The following is a 21,498-nucleotide window of genomic DNA, read 5'->3' on the forward strand; positions in this document are numbered from 1 at the left end:
ATTTGCTTCGTAACCTAGCGTGACAAATCAGTGTGAATAATTGCAATAACATACTTCAGAGCTTTTCAGCCAAGTTCAGGAAAACCCTATCCGGGGAAGAACAGAGGTTTAAACGTGGGTTGTAAACCTGTCTGAGAAGCTGAGGCCTTCTGGCAGAGCTGCAGTTTGTTTCTGGTGTTTCAAACGACAGTTCCTCCGGGGGTTCCCACTGACTAGACTGGATACATCACATCCTCTAGTAGACACACCAGTTCTAATTATGTGGCTGGGCCTTTACTATAAACTGCAATATAAAGAGGAAGAAATCTGGATAAATCACTAGAACTATGCAGCCAAAGTTGTTTGAAGATGCTTCACATTCACAACTACAATAAATGTGTTTTTATAAAGTCCCTTTGGATAAAAGTGTCTCTTAAATGGCAAGTATGTTTTATTTTATATACAGTACATTACATTTAGCTGAATTGTTCAGGCAGATCTCAGTGTGGGTTTGATTGATTGACAGATATGGGTTAATCCACACACACACACACACACACACACACACACACACACACACACACACACACACACACACACACACACACACACACACACACACACACACACACACACACACACACACACACACACACACACACACACACACACACACACACACACCACTGTATTTGTGGCTTTTCTGTTGGAGCTTAAACTAAATGGAGCCACACCCTTATTCTGGCCTCGCTAGATATCAGGCCCACTAAGTTTTTCTGTTTAATAGATTTACTGCCAGAGGACATTAAACTCCACTTGTTAAAAGGCAGAGGTCTAAAATACACTCCTATTTGCAATTATGTCATTGGTGCTCCAATGGAACAGCTGCGTGTGTGTGTGTGTGTGAGTGTGTTTGTGTTTGTGGTTTGAAGAGGACACACCCTTTTAAACAACAATCAAGTCACTATGGCAATGCTAGCAGGGCCCAAGAACCATGGGCAGGGAGTTTACTAATGCTGCCTGTTATCCATCTGATCTCAGTACTGCAGCCCATGGTCCTGTTGTCCTGTAAATACAGTCTGGCATAATTCACAATAAAAGTGGGTCAAATTGCATTTGCACTGTTTGTTTGACTTAGGACCAGCTTGAATAACCTGCTGTTTCATCCTATGAATGCAGATATCATTCATAAGTTATAGTCTAGACTGCAGTTTGTTATGAATGCTACAGAGAATCACTCTGGAGACAGTTTTAATCAGGCTACAGTAGACGTTTTCTCAGCTAGATTTGAATCACATTTCCCATATGGACATGATTCAGAAGAAATATGCCTTGTGAATGTCAATATGTGATACTTAACATTGTTCAGGGGACAGTTAAGTTCCATTATGAAGGCGGTCATGTGACAGTGCTGCTGAAGCGTACAGGCAGGTGGCAAAGCACACAGGCTGCAGATACACCATTAGCAACGAACAAAACAATGACCTTAAAACATACAGGTGCCCAATAGCCCTGTCATAGCATGCTGTTGGATAACTGTCGAAGGGACCCCATAACCCATCAACTGTCTGAGACAATAAACATTCCTCTGACCAGGTGCATCTATCTACTTCATCCCACAGCAAGAAAGTGCGAATGACTCAGACAGTCAGACAGACAGGTCTACTGGTCTGTGGGGTTAGCTGCCCCGCCCCACCCCGCCTAGACAATTATGGTAGGGGAAACACTTTGAGATCAGATGTAATCTGGGTGGGTCGTGGTCAAGGAGGTACCCAACTACCCATAATCTAGCTGTGATGTTTTTAATAGCTCTGTTTTCTCTTCTGTCATCGTGCTGCACTGTGCAAATACTCTCCGTGCTCTGTGCACTCGTTGAGTCCCGTGGCTTTAAGGACGAGCCGGGCTGTAGCACAGACCTGTAATTTGGATTGGCAGAGGATGCTGTATAATCATCATCCTCCAAAAAGTTATTCTGAACAGCCAGAGACGGCCAATGGGTCGACCTGGCTCTGTGGGGAACGCCAAATGAGTGCAGTGACTGGGAAAGAGAAAGACACAATGCATTCTTTTGATCCGGACAGATGGTAACATCTGAGCACTGGGCTAGGCTGCCGTGATCGTCGGTTCATGATTATCATGGTCGCCAGTCTATGGTTCTATGGTTCTCTGCTGACTCTTCTCATTATTTATTCACCATGTTGGGTCAGACCAAACAACCAATGTCTATCTCTCTACACTCAGATGTAAATGAGTTAGGCATACTGAGTGACTAAAAGGGTTCCTCTCACTCTGATTGGTGATAGCCCCAGTCAATCTTGCCACTTGTTCAATAGGATTGCTGAATGGTAGGAGACCCTACGTCTAAACCAGTATGGAAAGTCAAATGGCTACTCTAGCAGTCAATTAGTGGGTAACCACAAACTACAGAGAGGATTTCCTTCTGTCTGTAACTTTTCTTTTCTCAGGGGCCTCCCGAGTGGCGCAGCGGTCTAAGGCACTGCATTTCAGTGCTAGCGTTGTTCCTACAGATCCGGGTTCGATCTCGGGCTGTGTCGCAGCCAGCCGTGACCTGGAGACACATGAGGCGGCCCACAATTGGCCCAGCATCGTCCGGGTTAGGGGAGGGTTGGGATGTCCTTGTCCCATTGTGTTCTAGCGACTCCTTGTGGCTCTCTCTCTCTCAACCCCCCCAAATTTAACTGTATCAGTCTATCTCGCTAGTGAGGATACACACATACTGTATATATTGTGAGAAACAGTATACAGTAAATATCATTGATCTACTTGGGTATTTGTATGTCAGTCATTTTCAACCTATAGCTCTTTTTGATGGGTTCTAGTGTGTTGCTCTGGTCTTATCATGATCAGTGCTCCCTCTGTTTGTGATCAGAAGAAAGTTCTACAAACCACTTTATGTATTTGATTTACTCAGCTACAACTCTAATCATGTTATCTTCTGTCCCGTCTGTTGCAGGGTTCGACCTGATGGAATACTTCAAAGTGGAAAACATACTGGGACCAAGGTTTGATGAGGGCCAGAGCTCCTATATTCGACTTGGGACCATGCCTATTGTACAACAGACAGAGTGAGTGAACAATTCTTTATTTGCTGTGACAAGTAGGGCTACATTTAATTCCCAGGCTGCGGCTTACATTGATTGATTGAGTTGAGTTGCTGACAGGTCTTCCATCACAATATTCCTATCCTAATACAAAGTGAAGACACATTTCAACTGTTGGAGGGCAGTGGAAGTCTTTAAAAAAAAAACTTCTTTATTGATAACACCAACACATTTCTACCTTTAAGTTTACACAGGCAGCCCAATTCTGATCTTTTTTTCTACTAATTGGTCTTTTTACCAATCAGATCAGCTCTTTGATGATGATTGGGCAACATATCAGAATTGGGCTGCTTGTGTAAATGCTTTTACAGGCTACATTTGAAAATGGCCTCCAATGGGTTCAGGAGTTATGATACTGATGGTTTTTATGGCTGTGGCTAGCAGCACACCTTCATTTAGTTGCCGCTTCGGGGATAACATTGCATTTCAACATAACACGTTGGGGGTGATGAAACAACAGAGCCCCATTCATTTTCAATTGAGTGAAGTGGGTGGGGGACCGTTGGGGAAAGCTGAACTTTATGCAAATACTCTGCGATATTGCAACGCTACTGACCAATCAAAACTCACTATAGCTTCCAGACCCTACTGGACTGGTTGTTGATATCTAGCACTACCTAGCTTGCTAGCATCCACATGAGATTATAGCTAGAGTGGCTATCCGAATAACTGTTGTTGACAACTATAGCATTATAGCTAAGCGTAACCCTAACCCTTTTCCTAACCTTAACCTCATTATCCTAACCTACTATGCTAATTATCCTAACCTGCTGCGTTCATTCTACTAACCTGCTACGTGAAGTCACTTCTGTCCGTAGCTACAGTTGTCAACAAATAATTTGTCTTGACACACCACCAGTATCATCACACCTGTAATAATAGTTTTCATCAACTTCCACTGCTTTCCAAGAGTTGCCCAATTTCATCTTCACTTCAGTTCACTCCTCAGTTTTAGTGATGGGTCGTGAACAAACAGGTCTTTTTGAACGGTCCTTGCTACCTGGGACCTTGGGACATCCCTACCCCTTTGAAGTTGACATTTAAAATGGTTAAGGTAAGGGTTAGGGTTAGATTATGGTTAGGGTAAGGGTAAAGGTTAAGGTTAGGGTTTAGGGTAGGGACATCCAAAGGATCCGGTTAGCACTAACTCTTTTTGAATGGCTCTTTATGGTGAATGTTAGGAACCGAATCGCATCGGTGAAAGAGCCGTTCATTTGACTCCCTGATTTGCATACTGATTTGCATATTTGCGTTAAGCATTTTGAGCCATGTGGGAGCCAAATTATGCTATTATTTTATGTGAACGGAGCCAGATGATGCCGCTCACCGAATAAACTCGAAATGGCCATCACTACTCAATTCATGCGCATCACGGTTGGAGAGTGAGGTAGTGGCAGTGTTCCCAATTCGCTTTATCCTAATAGAAAGTACAAATGCTGCACACTTTACAGATTAAACAGTTGGATTTGTTATGCTATATGTCTTCGAGTAGCTATCAAAGCAACAAGTTTTTCTAAATTTACTTGTGAGGGATTAAGGATGCAAATGCCCATTTTGTCTCCTCCTAGAACCTGAGGAGGGCATTGCCGTCATTGGTTGCTTTTTACAATAAACGGTTGATTGGTGAAGTTGGTTGCCCATTGCACCACCAACAGTTGCTGAATATTGAGGTGACAGGCAGCCTTGGCCTACTTTTTAACCATTCATTGTGAAAGTTGACGGAAATGGCACGAATCCTGCGACATCGTGCAAATGGAGCAAGCCACAAGGCAATGCCAGACACGGCACAGGTGTGATATTTGGCCGTTGTTGAGCAACAAAATCGTGCATAACTACTGTATGGGGAAAAACAGACTGGGTTGGCTTAGATTGTTGACAAAATGTCAAATATATTTTGTCTCCAAATGTTTACTGAAAACATAAAGACATTTACACAATGAGCACTTCTTGTCTCTCAAATACATCGTTACAGTTGTTGGTTAGCTAGCTACTGAATCTTAGCCATATCAGCATAGAGATGCCATGAGTAAAAACACCTCAAAACAGGCATCAATGACAAGATACAACAAGCTGAAACAAACCACCTACGATTCCTCACATGGCAGCTTCTTGTCATTGTTGCTAGAGATCTGACCTTTCAGAATCATAACACCACATAGCATTCTGCCTCATCCATGCGCGGGCATCATTTTTGTGACTTGTCAGCCAACTCGTCTATACCAATGATGTATATAAACCCTGGTTCTGACTAGAGAGAGTACAGCTACGACCGGAAGTGACTTTTCCATAGCCGGTTAAGAGAATTGACGCAGCAGGTTAAGATAGGTAACGTGACAGGTAACATGCTCTCCTAACCTACTACGAAAAGCCACTTCCAGTTGTAGCTGTACTCCGTCTAGTTCCAACCATGAATCCTGGATTGCTGATGCTATGCATTGCCCATTGAGGCTTTGAAGCCACCGGTCGGCCATATTGCCACTACCCAGTAGGAGCAGTCCTGCATAGGAATGAATGGAATTCTACAGTATTTCAATGAAATGTTTCAAGGGCAAAATTACATACATTTAAGTATTTTGTTTTGTAGTGGGGACAGTAACATTAATAATTTCCAAAAATTATACTTGAAGGAAAATATTTGTATCAATGTTTTCACTTTTTATTTTATTTTTAGCTCGCATAATATAATTTAAAAGTATGCATTACAGTGTTTGTAATAGAATAAATGTGTCAACAACTAATCTAGACATAATCAGTTATCTAATGTAGACATTTTCAGTTATCTAATGTAGACATTTTCAGTTATCTAATGTAGACATGATCAGTTATCTAATGTAGACATGATCAGTTATCTAATGTAGACATGATCAGTTATAGAATGTAGACATGATCAGTTATCTAATGTAGACACGATCAGTTATCTAATGTAGACATGATCAGTTATAGAATGTAGACATGATCAGTTATAGAACGTAGACATGATCAGTCATCTAATGTAGACATGATCAGTTGAAGAAAGTAGACATGATCAGTTATCTAATGTAGACATGATCAGTTATAGAATGTAGACATGATCAGTTATAGAATGTAGACATGATCAGTTATAGAATGTAGACATGATCAGTTATCTAATGTAGACATGATCAGTTATCTAATGTAGACATGATCAGTTATAGAATGTAGACATGATCAGTTATAGAATGTAGACATGATCAATTATCTAATGTAGACACGATCAGTTATCTAATGTAGACATGATCAGTTATCTAATGTAGACATGATCAGTTATCTAATGTAGACATGATCAGTTATAGAATGTAGACGTGATCAGTTATAGAATGTAGACATTATCAGTTATAGAATGTAGACATTATCAGTTATAGAATGTAGACATGATCAGTTGAAAAATGTAGACATGATCAGTTATAGAATGTAGACATGATCAGTTATATAATGTAGACATGATCAGTTATAGAATGTAGACATGATCAGTTATCTAATGTAGACATGATCAGTTATAGAATGTAGACGTGATCAGTTATCTAATGTAGACATTATCAGTTATCTAATGTAGACATGATCTATATGTACAACATATATACACCAAACAGATATACTATAGTAAGAATGACATGTAGGCCTACATATATACACCAAACAGATATACTATAGTAAGAATGACATGTAGGACTACATATATACACCAAACAGATATACTGTAGTAAGAATGACATGTAGGCCTACATATATACACCAAAAAGATATAGTGTAGTAAGAATGACATGTAGGCCTACATATATACACCAAACAGATATACTGTAGTAAGAATGACATGTAGGCCTACATATATACACCAAACAGATATACTGTAGTAAGAATGGCATGTAGGCCTACATATATACACCAAACAGATATAGTGTAGTAAGAATGACATGTAGGCCTACATATATACACCAAACAGATATACTGTAGTAAGAATGGCATGTAGGCCTACATATATACACCAAACAGATATAGTGTAGTAAGAATGACATGTAGGCCTACATATATACACCAAACAGATATACTGTAGTAAGAATGGCATGTAGGCCTACATATATACACCAAACAGATATAGTGTAGTAAGAATGACATGTATGGTGGAAAATTGCAAGATTATGTTATAATACTTTTATTGCATCAGATGGTAGTTTTACGCAACAGAATATAGTATTCTTATAACTATTGTGTGTGTGTTCTACTGAGGATGGGCCTCTGGGAGATAACACTGACAGGATATTTACAATGTCTTTTGGGTGATAAAACCTAAAGAGCATTCCAGAGCATGAGTGAATGTTTCTGTTCTATATGGTACCAGGGAGAGATGACCCCAGGGCCAGACCCTGGTCTGTACACAAAGAAGACTGTTTTTACAGCAGATACTGTCTGCTGTGAATTATAGGTTTCTTTCATACAAATCTTAACCTTGTGACCCATTCTATATATCTGTTGTTCGTCATGTAGGTTGAAAGGGGTGTATCTTGGCTATAAAAGACCTTTGTACTTTTGTTTCGGGGCTCTCAACGATTCATCTGAACCAGCCATCGCTATTGCAAAGCGCTCACTAATAAAGATTCCGTTTAAGTATAACTCTGACTTGTGTGATAAGTTTGACTCTACTCATTTGATAATACAGAAATTAACCACCACACATGTAGGCCTACATACATACACCAAACAGATATAGTGTAGTAAGAATGACATGTAGGTCTACATATATACACCAAACAGATATACTGTAGTAAGAATGACATGTAGGCCTACATACATACACCAAACAGATATAGTGTAGTAAGAATGACATGTAGGTCTACATATATACACCAAACAGATATAGTGTAGTAAGAATGACATGTAGGTCTACATATATACACCAAACAGATATAGTGTAGTAAGAATGACATGTAGGCCTACATATATACACCAAACAGATATAGTGTAGTAAGAATGACATGTAGGTCTACATATATACACCAAACAGATATACTGTAGTACGAATGACATGTAGGACTACATATATACACCAAACAGATATACTGTAGTAAGAATGGCATGTAGGCCTACATATATACACCAAACAGATGTAAGAATGACATGTAGGCCTACAACAGTAGCTATACTACAGTGACCTACTGTACAATCCAGTGATAATGCGTTCATGTAGCGTGGATGAGGTGATTGATTGGCAACCCTCTGTGCTGTTGATGTTTTCCAGAGACGTGTTCCCTCAAGGTCTGCCAGATGAATATGCTTTTGTGACGACTTTCAAGTTCAGGAAGACCTCGAGACGAGAGGACTGGTACCTCTGGCAGATCTTTGACAAGTATGGAATTCCACAGGTGGGTTATCATAGTGCTGTGTGTGTGTGTGTGTGTGCATCAACATATTCCATGCAGAGTCTATTTGATTACCAGTTGCTGGGGCTGGCATGCAGACAGAGGCATGATTATTATTTTCCTGATAATTTGTACCATTGAATATCAGAGAACATGTTATATTTGCCCAGGGGCGCAACTTTGGTTTTTGAATTGGGGGGGACATTTTATTATTATTATTTTTTATGCAGTCAGATAAACACTCCAAACAGCCTACCAGACCGCTTGGGGGCATCTGCATGGTCCTAAAGCACACCGTCCCTCGTTTTGTATCACATTCCAATGATAAAACTGGGGGGGGCAAAAATGCAATTTCAGAATGTGGGGGGGACATGTCCCCCCCGTCCCCAGTGAAAGTTGCGTCCCTGTATTTGCCTATCACATGCATTTGAGAAACCTTTCATTATTAACACATTCAACTTTATTCACTTGATCCTTCCTCCGTCGATCCTACCCAGGTGTCTATCCGTCTGGACGGTGAGAACAAGGCCGTGGAATACAACGCAGTGGGGCTGACCAAAGACGCAGTGAGAGCTGTGTTCAAGAATGAAGAGGTGGACAACCTGTTCGACAGGAACTGGCACAAGATCGCCCTGAGCGTCGAGGCCAAGGCGGTGTCTCTGTACCTGGACTGTAAACTCATCCAGACCCTGCCCATCGGGGACAGGGAGGACATTGATATCCACGGGAAGACTGTGATCGGGAAGAGGCTGTACGACAGCGTGCCCATTGATGTGAGTGCTGGGTGTTTTTCTAAGGGTTGTGCTTAAGAGCAGTGGGAAGGTCAGGGGAATGGAAGTATGCTACCGTATGTGGTGGAACAACATGGTGGATTAAGGAAATACAGTGATCCCTCGCCACTTCGCGGTTCACTTATCGCGGATTCGCTATTTCGCGGATTTTCATAATGCATTTTTTTTTTTTTTTTGGTGCATTGTGCTCTGCATTCTGATTCGCTAAAAACTCACTCCCGCTTCTTGTATCAAAACATGCTACGAATTGTGCTATCATTTTGTCGTCTCGTGCAGTTATGTGTACGTACATAAAACAGCTTGGCAAATTTACATTAAGTTGGCCAAATTATCTTGTAATTTCGAACATCTCCTAAACCCATAATGTCGACGAAACGGCCTACACGTGAGTCACTGTATTTGTATACATGTAATAGTTGCTAATTGTAAAAAAAAAAAAAGTTTTCTATTTCGCGGATTTCACTTATCGCGGGTCATTTTCGGAACGTAACCCCCGCGATAAACGAGGGATTACTGTACTCTATATGTTCTATTTCTAGACTACAGATGTGGGATTTTAATTTCATCACTCGTGTTGCTGAGAATTCTTGCACAGCAGGAAATGTACACTTGTAGTGTGTTCAAGATTTTAAAAGGGTCCTAAAGTTTGTAATTTCCACTTTGAAATGTCAGACTTGATTTGCCCTAAGGAAAAATGTATCAACCCCTACAAAAAATGGCCATAAATTATAATCCACATAATAATTGTTGCTGCAGGACTATTTTCCTACTGTAGAAAACTGGCTCAAATTAAGATCCTACATCTGTAGTGTGCATCTTGTGATTCTGTGTTCATTTACTGTACTGTAGTGTATGTTTAGCTAACTTTGTGACTTTCTGTCCCTGCAGTTTGACCTTCAGAGAATGATCATCTACTGTGACTCCAAACACGCTGAGCTGGAGACCTGCTGTGATCTGCCCACCGGGCCGGTGAGTCAGACAGTCAGACAGACAGGGCACCTGTCATTGTGGTAGTCCACTCCAGGAGCATGTCAGCCAGGGTTTTCATACTCACCTTACAGTGGTAGGCCACTCCAGTGAGTCAACCAATCATCTGTCACTGTGGTGGGCCTGGGCCACTCTGCTGGACAGAATGCATATCATACCTCACTGCTTCCTGAGAGACATCTTTCCCTTTTCTCCTTTCCTCTGTCATGTACAGTTACCTGGCTCACCTTCAGACGGTAATACTGTTTTTTAATTCCAGTGCCCCAAGAAGGTGGTGACAGAGGCCCCTCCCATAGAGATTCCCACCCCCACCCCTGCAAGGGGGGAGCAGCAGAGAGGACCCCAGGCGGTCAACTGCTCATGTCCCGCTGGAGAGAGGGTAAGATCTATTATAAACTGGAGGGGTTAAAGACCTGAATGCTGATTGGCTGAAAGCCGTGGTATATGAGACCGTATATCACGGTTATGACAAAACATGTATTTTTACTGTTGTAATTATATTGGTAACCAGTTTTTCAATAGCAATAAGGCACCTTGTGCCTAACAACAGCCCTTAGCCATGGTATATTGGCCATATACCACACCCCCTCCTGCCTTATCACTTAATTATAGGTCATAGCTCCTCTATATCAATGGTCATGTGTTTTACGGTTTCCAAAGATCTGTTTATTATTCCAACTATCCCTTTATTGTTTATTAAGGGATAGTTAGTGATTTTGGCAATGAGGCCCTGTATCTACTTCCCCAGAGTCAGATGAACTCGTGGATACCATTTTATGTCTCTGCGTGCAGTTTGAAGGAAGTTGTTAACCAGCGCTAGTGCCTATTGCTAACTAGCATAAGGATTGGAAGTCTACATAGACTTGCAGTCATTGCACTAACCCTAGTTAGCATGGCTCACAAAACTACAGCTAACTTTCTTTGTACTGGACACAGAGACATAAAAATTGTGTTCATCTGACTCAAGGAAAGTAGATATAGGGCCTCACTGCCGAAATTCTGAAGTATCCCTTTAATGTTTTACTCACTTGCAAAAGAGATCTTATTTTCAATGTGACTACCTGATGTAATCATGGATCAATAAATGTTCCTTCATCACAGGGAGAGATCGGTGTTCCTGGCGTTGCCGGGCCCACGGGTGAAAAGGTCATCTAACGCTCCTCCTAAGCCGTATCTCATGTGTGATACAAAAATATTCCTATTTTCTGGATCTATTTCTCTGGGCTCGTTCTTGTGCTCTGTCATAATGTCACATGTCTACTCTTACAGGGTGATACTGGTGCTCTGGGAGCGGCTGGACCTTCTGGCCTCAAGGGAGCCAAAGGAGAAACTGTATGAAAACATTACTGTGACAATGTCAAACATACTGTCCCATTTACTTATCTGCTATCTTAATTTGACCCTGTTTCTCACAGTAGGAAAATGATCCTGCAGCAACAGCAAATGTGAATTATTATGGGGATTTAGTTAATGGACATTTTTGTAGGCGTTGATTCGTTAGTGCAACTCAAGTCTGACATTTTAAAGTGGAAATTACAAACTTTGGAACAATGGCATGTATTTCTGGATGCCAAGGGAAGCCAGCCCCCCCCCCCCTCCCCCCCAAAATATATATTTTGTCTCTCTGTGTTCCATAAGTTTCCTTCAAATCGTAAGAGGCTGAACGTATCTCACAGGAGAAATGATCAGAGTGAGCGTGTATGCGACCTATCTGACGCTGTCTGGTCCAAACGAGTATGACATTGTTGCTGCCCGTAGCATTGAATGAAAGGGAAGCCAGCAAGTATTTGGCCTCCCTTGACAAAAAACTATACAAATTGTGCCAATCAGCATTGAGCTAAACTGAGCGAGCTCAACTGTGAATGGTCCTGGCGCACCACAAAAATGTGTCAAGCGAAGGCGGCATGGATTTGGCATTGAGAGCATACTGTACGTCAGAAACAACTTGAATTGTTGCATCTCGTTGTGTTGTTGTCCTCCGGTCGCTAGGTAGCCCCTTTCCTAAATTAGCCATGGATGAAGATAGGGATTTAGACTTGTGGTTTTACTTAATTCTCCATACTGGCCAATGATTATAATGGCAATTCTGATCCAACCATTAATTAATACATTGTGCCCCTGGCCTGAGAGGATGGAAGTTCAATATGTAGCTAGATGTAGAAGACTAATATTAACTAGCTAAAGTTGCCCATGAATGAAAGTTAGGTCAGCGAGCAAGCATTTTAGCCAGGTAGCCTAGGACAACAAAAAATAAAAGTGTGTACTGTATGACAGTGATAGACCATTTCGTCAAAATGAAAGAGAGGAGGATGGCATTGGCTTTTCTCTACAAGTAGGGTGAGTCAACGTGTTTTGTCTACTTGCACGAACACTCGTACACTCACACACCCGCGCACACAGAAATCAGAACCATGGACAGCCACATGATATTTAGCTTACGTTGATTAGACTAAATAGTTTTTAGTATCTTTTAGTTGTCACTGTATTATACTAAGCAGAGGTGATTTGATGATGTTGATATGTTGAAGTTGAAATGGTGCTGGAATAGTGGAGGCAGCTCCTGTTTTCTTTGCGACTTGCAGTAACTCTCTGTTGTTCTAAATTAATAGTTGTTTAGTGGGCCGAGAATGTTGGAAACATTAACTTGCTTGACGTTGCTGTAGATCATGTAACTGTGTGTTACGTGCAATGGGCTTTGTGGACTTCACAGGACAGAGGTTGCTATCCGGTTTTGTGAAAAAAACTAAATTGTGGTTGAATTTATTCTGCCACTGTCTTCTTATTGTCTCTGTCTTAGGCCTACATATCACGGTCGCAAGGCATATGAACTAACAGGTTATAGAACAACAATGCAATTATCACAACACATAGGTTGTACTGTAATATGGCTTCTTTTGGTTCCCCAGTCATTTTACCCAAGCACCGCTACTGCTTTAGAACCCTTTACACTTTGAATACACTACAATTTGCATTTCCTGCTGTGCTGGAAAAAGCTGAGCGACAACAGGATATCAAATTAAAATAGCAGATCTGTACGGGCCTGACATTTGAAAGATAAACAGTTGATAGTAAGCATACTAAACAGTCATATTAGAACATAGCTTGTTTAGAGTGTTTTGTCGTAGTGTGTGAAGTACGTATATGATACAAATCAATCATGTTTAAAGTTCCTGCTAGATGATGTGTTACTCTACGTAGATATTAGACTTCCAAGTTTCCGTTATCTTAAGTGGCATGCACCTCCTTTGTCTTTTCTGCTGTCTTTTCTTTCTCCAGCCTCGATAATAATTGATCCATGTTGATTGATTATTTGCAGGGCAAAGTAATATCTGTCAAGGGAGACACAGGTGAGAAGGTAAGGTCATGGTTTTGACAGTGAAACTCCTCTCGTCATAATAATAATAACAGTAACAGTGCATGGGCATCATCATATCCTAACCCTCTTCAACCAAAGATGTCTGTCTCATTGGATCTATCACACAAAGACAGAATTACATCTCCTAAAGTACAGTAGCACTGTAGAAAAACAATATGATTTTCTTCCATACCACACCATTTTTGGGGATTAGGAAAATGGCCGTACATGTCATAGTGAGAATTACAAGCACAGGACAAACACAGAAACATTTCAGTTGAATGCATTCAATTGTACAACTGACTAGGTATCCCCCTTTCCCTTTCCCTTTCCCATGCAGACGCACACCTGCTCCGTTAGAAACACACCATTTGGTTCTGTTAAACACACACACATACTGGCTTTGCCCAGTTCAGACTACACTAAATCTGGGTTCAAATAGGATTTTACTTTTTTAATAGTTTTGTTTGCTGGAATGAGTTTGCCTGGTAGATAGTTCCAAAACCCTTCCCTGGCACTCCAGCCAGGGAAGGGAAAGGGGTACCTAATCAGTTGTACAACTGAAGGCATTCAACCAAAATGTGTCTTCCGCATTTTACCCAACCTCTCTGAATCAGAGAGGCTCAATCAAGCACTCAAAGTATTTGAAAAGCGTTAAATACTATCTGAACCCAGGTCTAGTGCTGACAGCTGCACCTGTAGTGAGTGTGCTGTCATTTCAAAATGCACGCGATATGTAGGCAGTGTAACTTCCTGCCTTGATATCCACTGTGTTAGGACTCAACATCAACAGTCTCAATGCCATGGACTCACTCCAGCCATGTTGACTCACAACACAAGCAGCCACCCTTAGCTAAAAAAAGATGCATGCCTGAATCCTGGCAATTTATTTAATTGCTGACATGATGTGGTGGTGGAATTTCCAGAGCTAGTTGGAGAAGAAGTGGAACACGCACCTAATGTCTGAGGAGTTTACTGTTTGAAGTGCATTTCTGCTTCTATACTATCTATTTATCTGTCGCTGTCTGCAAAACCCTTAGAAATAGAATGACTATTCTATTTCATTCTACTTCTGGAAAATCCATGTTTCTACTATAGGGTTTTTACAATTCTGTTTGTTTACAAACAGAATGCAAAACTTGACGTTAATTAGTACACCCACAGGTGTGGTCAGAATGGACATGCTGGCACATTGACTTGTAAGTGGTAAAAGTGAATTCATCATGCTCTGCTTGCTACTGTAGTAAATACATCCTCAACAGTCTAGACTAGACGATCGTACAAAGTATTTTGTGTATAATGTTCTTTCATTATAGGCTGCCATTGGTTGTATGATGATTTCTGTTGCAATGCTGCTCTCTTTTGATGAAGACGAGACGTGCGTCAAAGTGATACGAGCTCTGAGAGTAATGAAAGGGGAACATTTTGACTTCTAAAGAAAGTGATTTATGAAGTGAAGTCACAGTGAAGTCTTTCTGGTGGTCGAAGGCTTAGTGGCACTATGCAATTAAACACTCCCACTTTTCTCTTCTAAGACTCTAAATGCTTTGGAGGGATTCCTTGGCACAAAGAATGACATCAGAGCACAAACCAAAACTACAATGTTAAAAGGCTACAAAAACGTTCTAAGCCATTGTTCCTTGAGTTTGAGGTTGGGTACGCTGTGTGTGAGTAAGGTTGAGTTAGGGTTGAGTTTGGCTGTGTGTATGAACTGACCTCTGCGTTTAGAACACTGTGGGTATTCGAGAAGCGGACCGGACCGCTGTTATAGTTTGGCCCCCAACACCATTGTTCAAAAGTTGTGTACTAACTGTTCGTCCTTGCTTGGTTATGTACAGTGTGTGTATTCTGTTTTGTCCCAAAAGCAGTTTTTATGTTTTTTTGTTGTGTACTACATGTTCTAACAGTAATCTACTAATCCCTGTTCAGGAAGTGAACCCCACCATATTGTCTCACAACACGTCGCCGCTGTCAGCATCTGTTACGCCATTACGCCTAGGCATCAGCGGTGTCCAGCCACCCTAACCTCCTCTCCTCTCTCTACAGGGTGATCCCGGGAGACAGGGGACATCCGGCGATGAAGGATCCAAAGGGGAGAAGGTGAGTTGATCCTTAAGAGTTTTGCTTTTATAATGATGCTTTTCCACTGTTCTGTACTTCTCAGGACATGTCTGTCACAGAGGTGATTCATTAAATGGTGAGGCTTGACGTACTGCATCTGTTGCCGCTGCTTGCAAGTAGATTCTACATTAGGACATGTACAATAGACAGGAATGATATACTTTGTAGATGATTGTGCTTTAAAACCACTTCCAGGGAACCAGTGGAGCAGCAGGTTTTGCTGGGAAAGATGGATCTAATGGAGAAAGAGTATGAGACAACCATCTTACACTAATATTCTCTTACTGTAATTATAATGTAAACCTTTCTGATTAACTTCTGGATCTTTCTGCTTTATTGTAACAGGGTGAATCAGGGCTGGCAGGCGATCAGGGATTACTTGGACCTCTGGGACCAAAGGTGGGTGAACATTCTATTTCTCCTTGTTGATTCCATGTTGGCCTTGGAGAGTATACAATAGCCAATGTACTTTCATAACTACATGCAATATGCTCTTTGCAAACCCTTTTCTTGTGGTTGACACTGTGTTGGAGGATTTATGGCAGGTTAAGTGAAAGCTTAAAGAATGTAGGCAGCAGAGTTTATATTCGTTTTTTTATACTCTGATATCAAAGACAGCCTTGTTCTTTGTGTTCTGTGTCTTGGTGGGCGTTTAGACATTTGATGGACAATTACCTCTCTGCTTGCTATTGATTTCCTGTGACTTGGCTGGCTGTCTTCTGCTGACTTCTCTTGTGTGAGACAGCTGGAGAGGGAGGGAGGGGTAAGAGGGGGAGAGAGAGCAAGAAGGAAAGTGGGGAGGAGAGAGAGGAAAGAGAGAGAAGGGAAAAGGGGAGAGAGCGGTTAGGTTTTGCCAATGTGCTGTGTGACCATTCAGTCCCAGACTCCCAGCTAAAGAGAAAGTCTCCCTGTTGACAGAACTATGGAAAGTTTCAATTGTGTAAGTTCATGTTTTTTTAGACTATACACCAGGGAAATGAGTCAAAAGCCTGAACATAGCATGTCCTTGTAACTGTGAATTCCATGTTAATACGGATACTTTCGTATTGTGGTGAGTTTAATCACTACCTAATACCTACTGTAGCTAAGACCATTGCTCCTCAGGGAGCCTAGCGTAGGCCATCGGTGGCTTTCCATTGCACTCTGACACTCCCACACTTGGCACAGTCAGAACAAAGGTCAGGGGTCAGGGTCCCCCTAGAGGGTCACAATGCTAACAGGTGTTGTTGCTGTTCTGGTTGCTTGTTTGCCTCTACAGAATCCATATACTGTACCTCCCAAGTTAACTTGTCAAGTTAGACACAGCAAAATGGGCTTTTTCCCCTCTACCCCTTTTAATCTCTTACCCCTCATATGACCTAATATGTAATATTACTGCTCAACTTGAAATTATTGGGAAATAACATTGCATCAGTAGTACCATATCTGTAGGTTACTGGTCTTTACTCAGCATCTGTTATCCATCAATATAATGTCTGGTCATTTTTTTCCTACAGGGAATTCAAGGAGACTCAGGACTTCCTGGTTCATCTGGACCCAAAGGTGTCGGTGTGAGTAGAAGCAACAATGAAAATATGTCATACATAAGCCAAGTAAATAGTTTCAGACAAACCTATGTTTTATAAAAGTATCTTTGGATGTTACTGTATGTCTGTGTTGTACTATGTTAGGGTGAAAAAGGTTTGAAAGGAGATAAAGGATCAGCAGGATTAAGGGTAAGTATTGTTACATGTCCTATATTTGATTCAAATGATCGTCAAGTATCATAGGTCATCACAAGCATGACTGGTTAAAGAAATCAAATATAACTGCATGTACAGAGTTGAGAATAGAAAGCTCCACCAGGTTTGGTTAACTCTAAAAATAGCAGCGACTGACACACTTAGCTGACACACTTGTGCAGGTGTGGGTATACCAATTCCCTGCGGGGATACAAATTGAAATAAAGGTAATAGAATTTTAAACAATTGACATATTTTTCCTATTTAAGGGTTAAGTCCGTAGTTTATGAGAAGGAATATAGACCTCAATCCCAGAGGGGAGTAATGGTTCAGACAGATGTGGACTGGCTTCCTTGATGCACTCTCCACATTTCCTGTCCTGGGCCCAAGGGGGCGGATCCTAATAATACTAGCTAGGGGCTAGCTACCTACAGTACTGTGTGTCAATGCCTCAGTTTCCTCTAAACTTTAAGGACTTCCTGAAATATAGACTTTCACTGCTGCTGATGGCCATTGACTAGGACAGAACACACTAGTCAATCAGTCAGAGTGATTGTAATGCGATATGATTATAATGATTATACTGAAGTAGCACCCAAGATTGTGTAGCCTATATGATTCCTGGCCTATTGGGCTTCACACAGTATGTCAAGTGGGTCGTTGAGGACTATGGTTGTTATCAGGCTTTTGAGATACAGATTGTCCTCTGCGTTGGGTGATGATGTGAAATGATAGGACTTAGATGTGCTGGTAAGTGTCATAGAGATCGACCGGGGTTCAAGGAGAAGGGTTTAAGATGTACGCTCACAGCAAGAGTAGAAGATTATTTACATGGTGGGTTGGGTGAAATGAACTGACAGCCGAGGCGAAAACGGTAACACCTACATAAAGACTTCATAACACACTCATAACCCATGTATACCACATCCATTGGTCGTTGACGTACGTCTCTGAGGTTGCGAAACAGAACATCTTTGCATGTCCTTCATAGTCCAGGCTGTCAACACATAAAGTGAAGAATCATTAACCCTGTACAGTACTGTACATACCACATGGGTCTTCTCCACCAACCTCCACCGACCCTGACAGAAAGCCATGGAGAAGGTTTGAGAACAGAACAGTCTGGAGAAGCATTTACTTCTCTGGAGGTGACAGAGGAAGTGGTGGTTCAGAACAGGAAGTGGTGGTTAGGAGAGTCATCTCGGGGTCAGATAGGGGTCAGGGGTATCCTTGTTGTTGGCAGATAGAACAGTCACAAAGCCTGACAGACATGCGAGACATGTGTGTGATGTTTTCAGCACTAGCTACCTGCTGGAAAAAGTGTTGAAACAACAAGGTCTTAGATAGAATGCAGTACAGCTGGGAAGATGTGGCAAGGTTATTGTTAGTCATAGCAGGTTACTTTAGAATCTCATCTCTTATGTACCAAGAAGGCCATTTCTATTCAACATTGAACACGGTTCCTTCTTCCTCACAGGGTGACAAAGGTATTGACGGATTCCCTGGAAAACCTGGTGTTCCTGGAAAAGATGTGAGTTGTCATTTTCTGTTTTGCAGGTGCATACCGACGTTTAAAGAAGAGAAAGACCTGAATATTTCTTTCACTGGTAATAACTGCTCATTTCAGAATGGTGTTTTGTTTTGATTTACTGTCTAGGGTTTGGGAGGTCTGACTGGCGCACCTGGAGCCGCTGGAGTGAAAGGGGAAAAGGTATGGTCTTCTCTCTATCAAACACTGTAATACAACACATGATCATGAACAATACAGTATGTGAATCGGGACAAAACTTTCCTCAAAGAACACTCAAGAAAACACATGAAACAAGAGTTGATATGCTATGCATCATTTTAGGATTGATAGGCTGAAGGTCTTATCCAGAGAGACTCACAATCAGTGCATTAGCTGGTAAAACATTCACATAATATCCCGATCAGTGCATTAGCTGGTAAAACATTCACATAATATCCCGATCAGTGCATTAGCTGGTAAAACATTCACATAATATCACGATCAGTGCATTAGCTGGTAAAACATTCACATAATATCCCGATCAGTGCATTAGCTGGTAAAACATTCACATAATATCACGATCAGTGCATTAGCTGGTAAAACATTCACATAATATCCCGATCAGTGCATTAGCTGGTAAAACATTCACATAATGTTTAAAAAACAAAAGAGGTTATCTACAAAATCTTTCGCCAGACTGAACTCCTAAGTTAGTCTGTGTTTTCCAGACGAACCTCTGTTTTCCAACCTCTTTTCCCATCATCCCCCTCTTTTACCATCAAAGGTGGCCCATTAATCTGTCTGATATGATAACACATTAATATTGTCTGTCTATAATTACACACACACCTCAAGCACTGTATGAAAAGTTAAACTTCGCATAACACTACATACCAGAAACTACTATTGCTCTTGTCATTGAAATTAATGTATATTTGCCATCTGAAATATTACCCCATAAACCACACAAATGATTTAAAGAGACAACTTTTCAAAACGTTTTTTAAATTCCTGTCTGGTTTCACTGTCTTGCAGGGAGAGATGGGCCCTGCTGGAATGCCTGGGGATATGGTAAGTATTTGAACGTCGTGTACTGTATACTCCACTAGCATGGATGCCAATGCCAACCTGATACAACGTAGAGTGATTGTAAAAACACATACTGAAAATGTTTTTTAAACCACACAGGTTCAAAGCGAGGGCTTGAAAGGAGTGGATGTGAGTACATGGATATAGTCATTTTCTCTTCATATTTTTCTGTTCAGTATTTTGTGCATGGGTCTGTATCTTTAACACTATCAACTGCATTACTAAGTCTCCATCTGTTGCCATAGAATAACAGTGTGTCATGTAAGGTCATGCAGGAAAGTACACTAGATTGCACAGAGGTTGAGTTACTACACAGTAATGGCTGCAGTAACATGGACAGTATAATGCTCCTGTGACGTACAGTATATTGTTATTAAGTGATGTCTGTCTCTCATGGACTCTGACTCTGTTACGTCTTTCTGTGTGTTCTGTGTTCCAGGGACCTCCAGGACCTCGTGGCCCTCCAGGGCCTGACGGCCCCCCAGGACCCCCTGTAAGGAACCACAATTTATTACTTCCTCTGTAGACCCCACCTTGATCTTTATCCCAATTACGTTATCTGTATAGATAACAGACGAATGCAAAAAGGCCCACTTGCTCTATAGCTTTACGAGTCAAAGCTGAGGTAGAAAAATGACAAGTGCTTTTTTCCCCCAGGGTGCACCTGGTCAACTTGGTTTACCTGGCGAACCTGGAGAGTTTGGCCAAAGGGTAAGAGTTTAACGTTTGTTATAGGATTTACATGCCTTTGATTACAGTTATACTGTAGGCCTACATCTGACCTCACTGGTACTTTCGTCATAAGACGTTTAGGCGTGGCACAAACAGGTTTCCTCCCATATTCTCAAAACCATAAAGCTAACTTTCTCAACATGGTACTCAAAAGTAAAATATGTTTCTCTCGGTATCAAAGCACTGTAGTCATAGTGACTGCATGTTGACAGTACTCAGTAATCTGGATTACAGCAGTACACAGCTGTTGGACTGCTGTTGGAATCGTCCCTTTGTTTTTCTACAGGGGCAGAAGTCAACTGTCTCACAGAAACAGGGATGGTGTAAAAGGTTTATGAACCTTAACATCCGTGTCGATATCCTAACAATAAATACACGGATATTCTATTCTAGGCAAGAAAATGGCTATGATAACATTACACCGTCATTGTCTGTATTGCCATTGTCGATGTGGTCTTTTTTGCACATATCTCTGGATGCATTTAATGGGTTCATGAGCAGCTTAACGGCTGGCTACTCTCTTGCCTCCTGTTGTGGTGGAACCACGTATATACTCCTGTACCTTCAATATGTCAAACCTTTCAACAGTCACATTCCCCTATACTGTACACTGTATGTACATTCTAGTCTTTCAGCAGACTTATTCAGAGCGACTTACAATGAGTAGTAGATCCACCGCTTCAGACCTGTCAACAGTCCTACCCCAGGAACACCACAAA

General features: G+C 41.4%; 1 protein-coding gene across 3 annotated transcripts in view; it reads left to right on the plus strand.

Moving 5' to 3' along the window:
- LOC139558494 (collagen alpha-1(XXII) chain-like) overlaps nucleotides 1-21,498 on the plus strand; it is a 58,982-nt gene that overhangs the window by 14,269 nt on the left and 23,215 nt on the right. The window contains exons 5-23 of one of the 3 annotated variants that reach the window (XM_071373655.1): nucleotides 2,954-3,065; nucleotides 8,353-8,476; nucleotides 8,971-9,246; nucleotides 10,153-10,233; nucleotides 10,511-10,630; nucleotides 11,353-11,397; nucleotides 11,521-11,583; nucleotides 13,568-13,606; nucleotides 15,653-15,706; nucleotides 15,923-15,976; nucleotides 16,073-16,126; nucleotides 17,224-17,277; nucleotides 17,398-17,442; nucleotides 18,926-18,979; nucleotides 19,106-19,159; nucleotides 19,994-20,029; nucleotides 20,147-20,176; nucleotides 20,487-20,540; nucleotides 20,705-20,758. In XM_071373655.1, coding sequence (XP_071229756.1) covers nucleotides 2,954-3,065; nucleotides 8,353-8,476; nucleotides 8,971-9,246; nucleotides 10,153-10,233; nucleotides 10,511-10,630; nucleotides 11,353-11,397; nucleotides 11,521-11,583; nucleotides 13,568-13,606; nucleotides 15,653-15,706; nucleotides 15,923-15,976; nucleotides 16,073-16,126; nucleotides 17,224-17,277; nucleotides 17,398-17,442; nucleotides 18,926-18,979; nucleotides 19,106-19,159; nucleotides 19,994-20,029; nucleotides 20,147-20,176; nucleotides 20,487-20,540; nucleotides 20,705-20,758 — 1,403 coding nt within the window. The remainder of the gene's footprint in view (nucleotides 1-2,953; nucleotides 3,066-8,352; nucleotides 8,477-8,970; nucleotides 9,247-10,152; nucleotides 10,234-10,510; nucleotides 10,631-11,352; nucleotides 11,398-11,520; nucleotides 11,584-13,567; nucleotides 13,607-15,652; nucleotides 15,707-15,922; nucleotides 15,977-16,072; nucleotides 16,127-17,223; nucleotides 17,278-17,397; nucleotides 17,443-18,925; nucleotides 18,980-19,105; nucleotides 19,160-19,993; nucleotides 20,030-20,146; nucleotides 20,177-20,486; nucleotides 20,541-20,704; nucleotides 20,759-21,498) is intronic. The other 2 variants (XM_071373656.1, XM_071373657.1) reach the window with 2 other exon arrangements.

Source organism: Salvelinus alpinus, chromosome 29 (genome assembly GCF_045679555.1).
Source record: "Salvelinus alpinus chromosome 29, SLU_Salpinus.1, whole genome shotgun sequence".
Taxonomy (NCBI): Eukaryota; Metazoa; Chordata; class Actinopteri; order Salmoniformes; family Salmonidae; genus Salvelinus; species Salvelinus alpinus.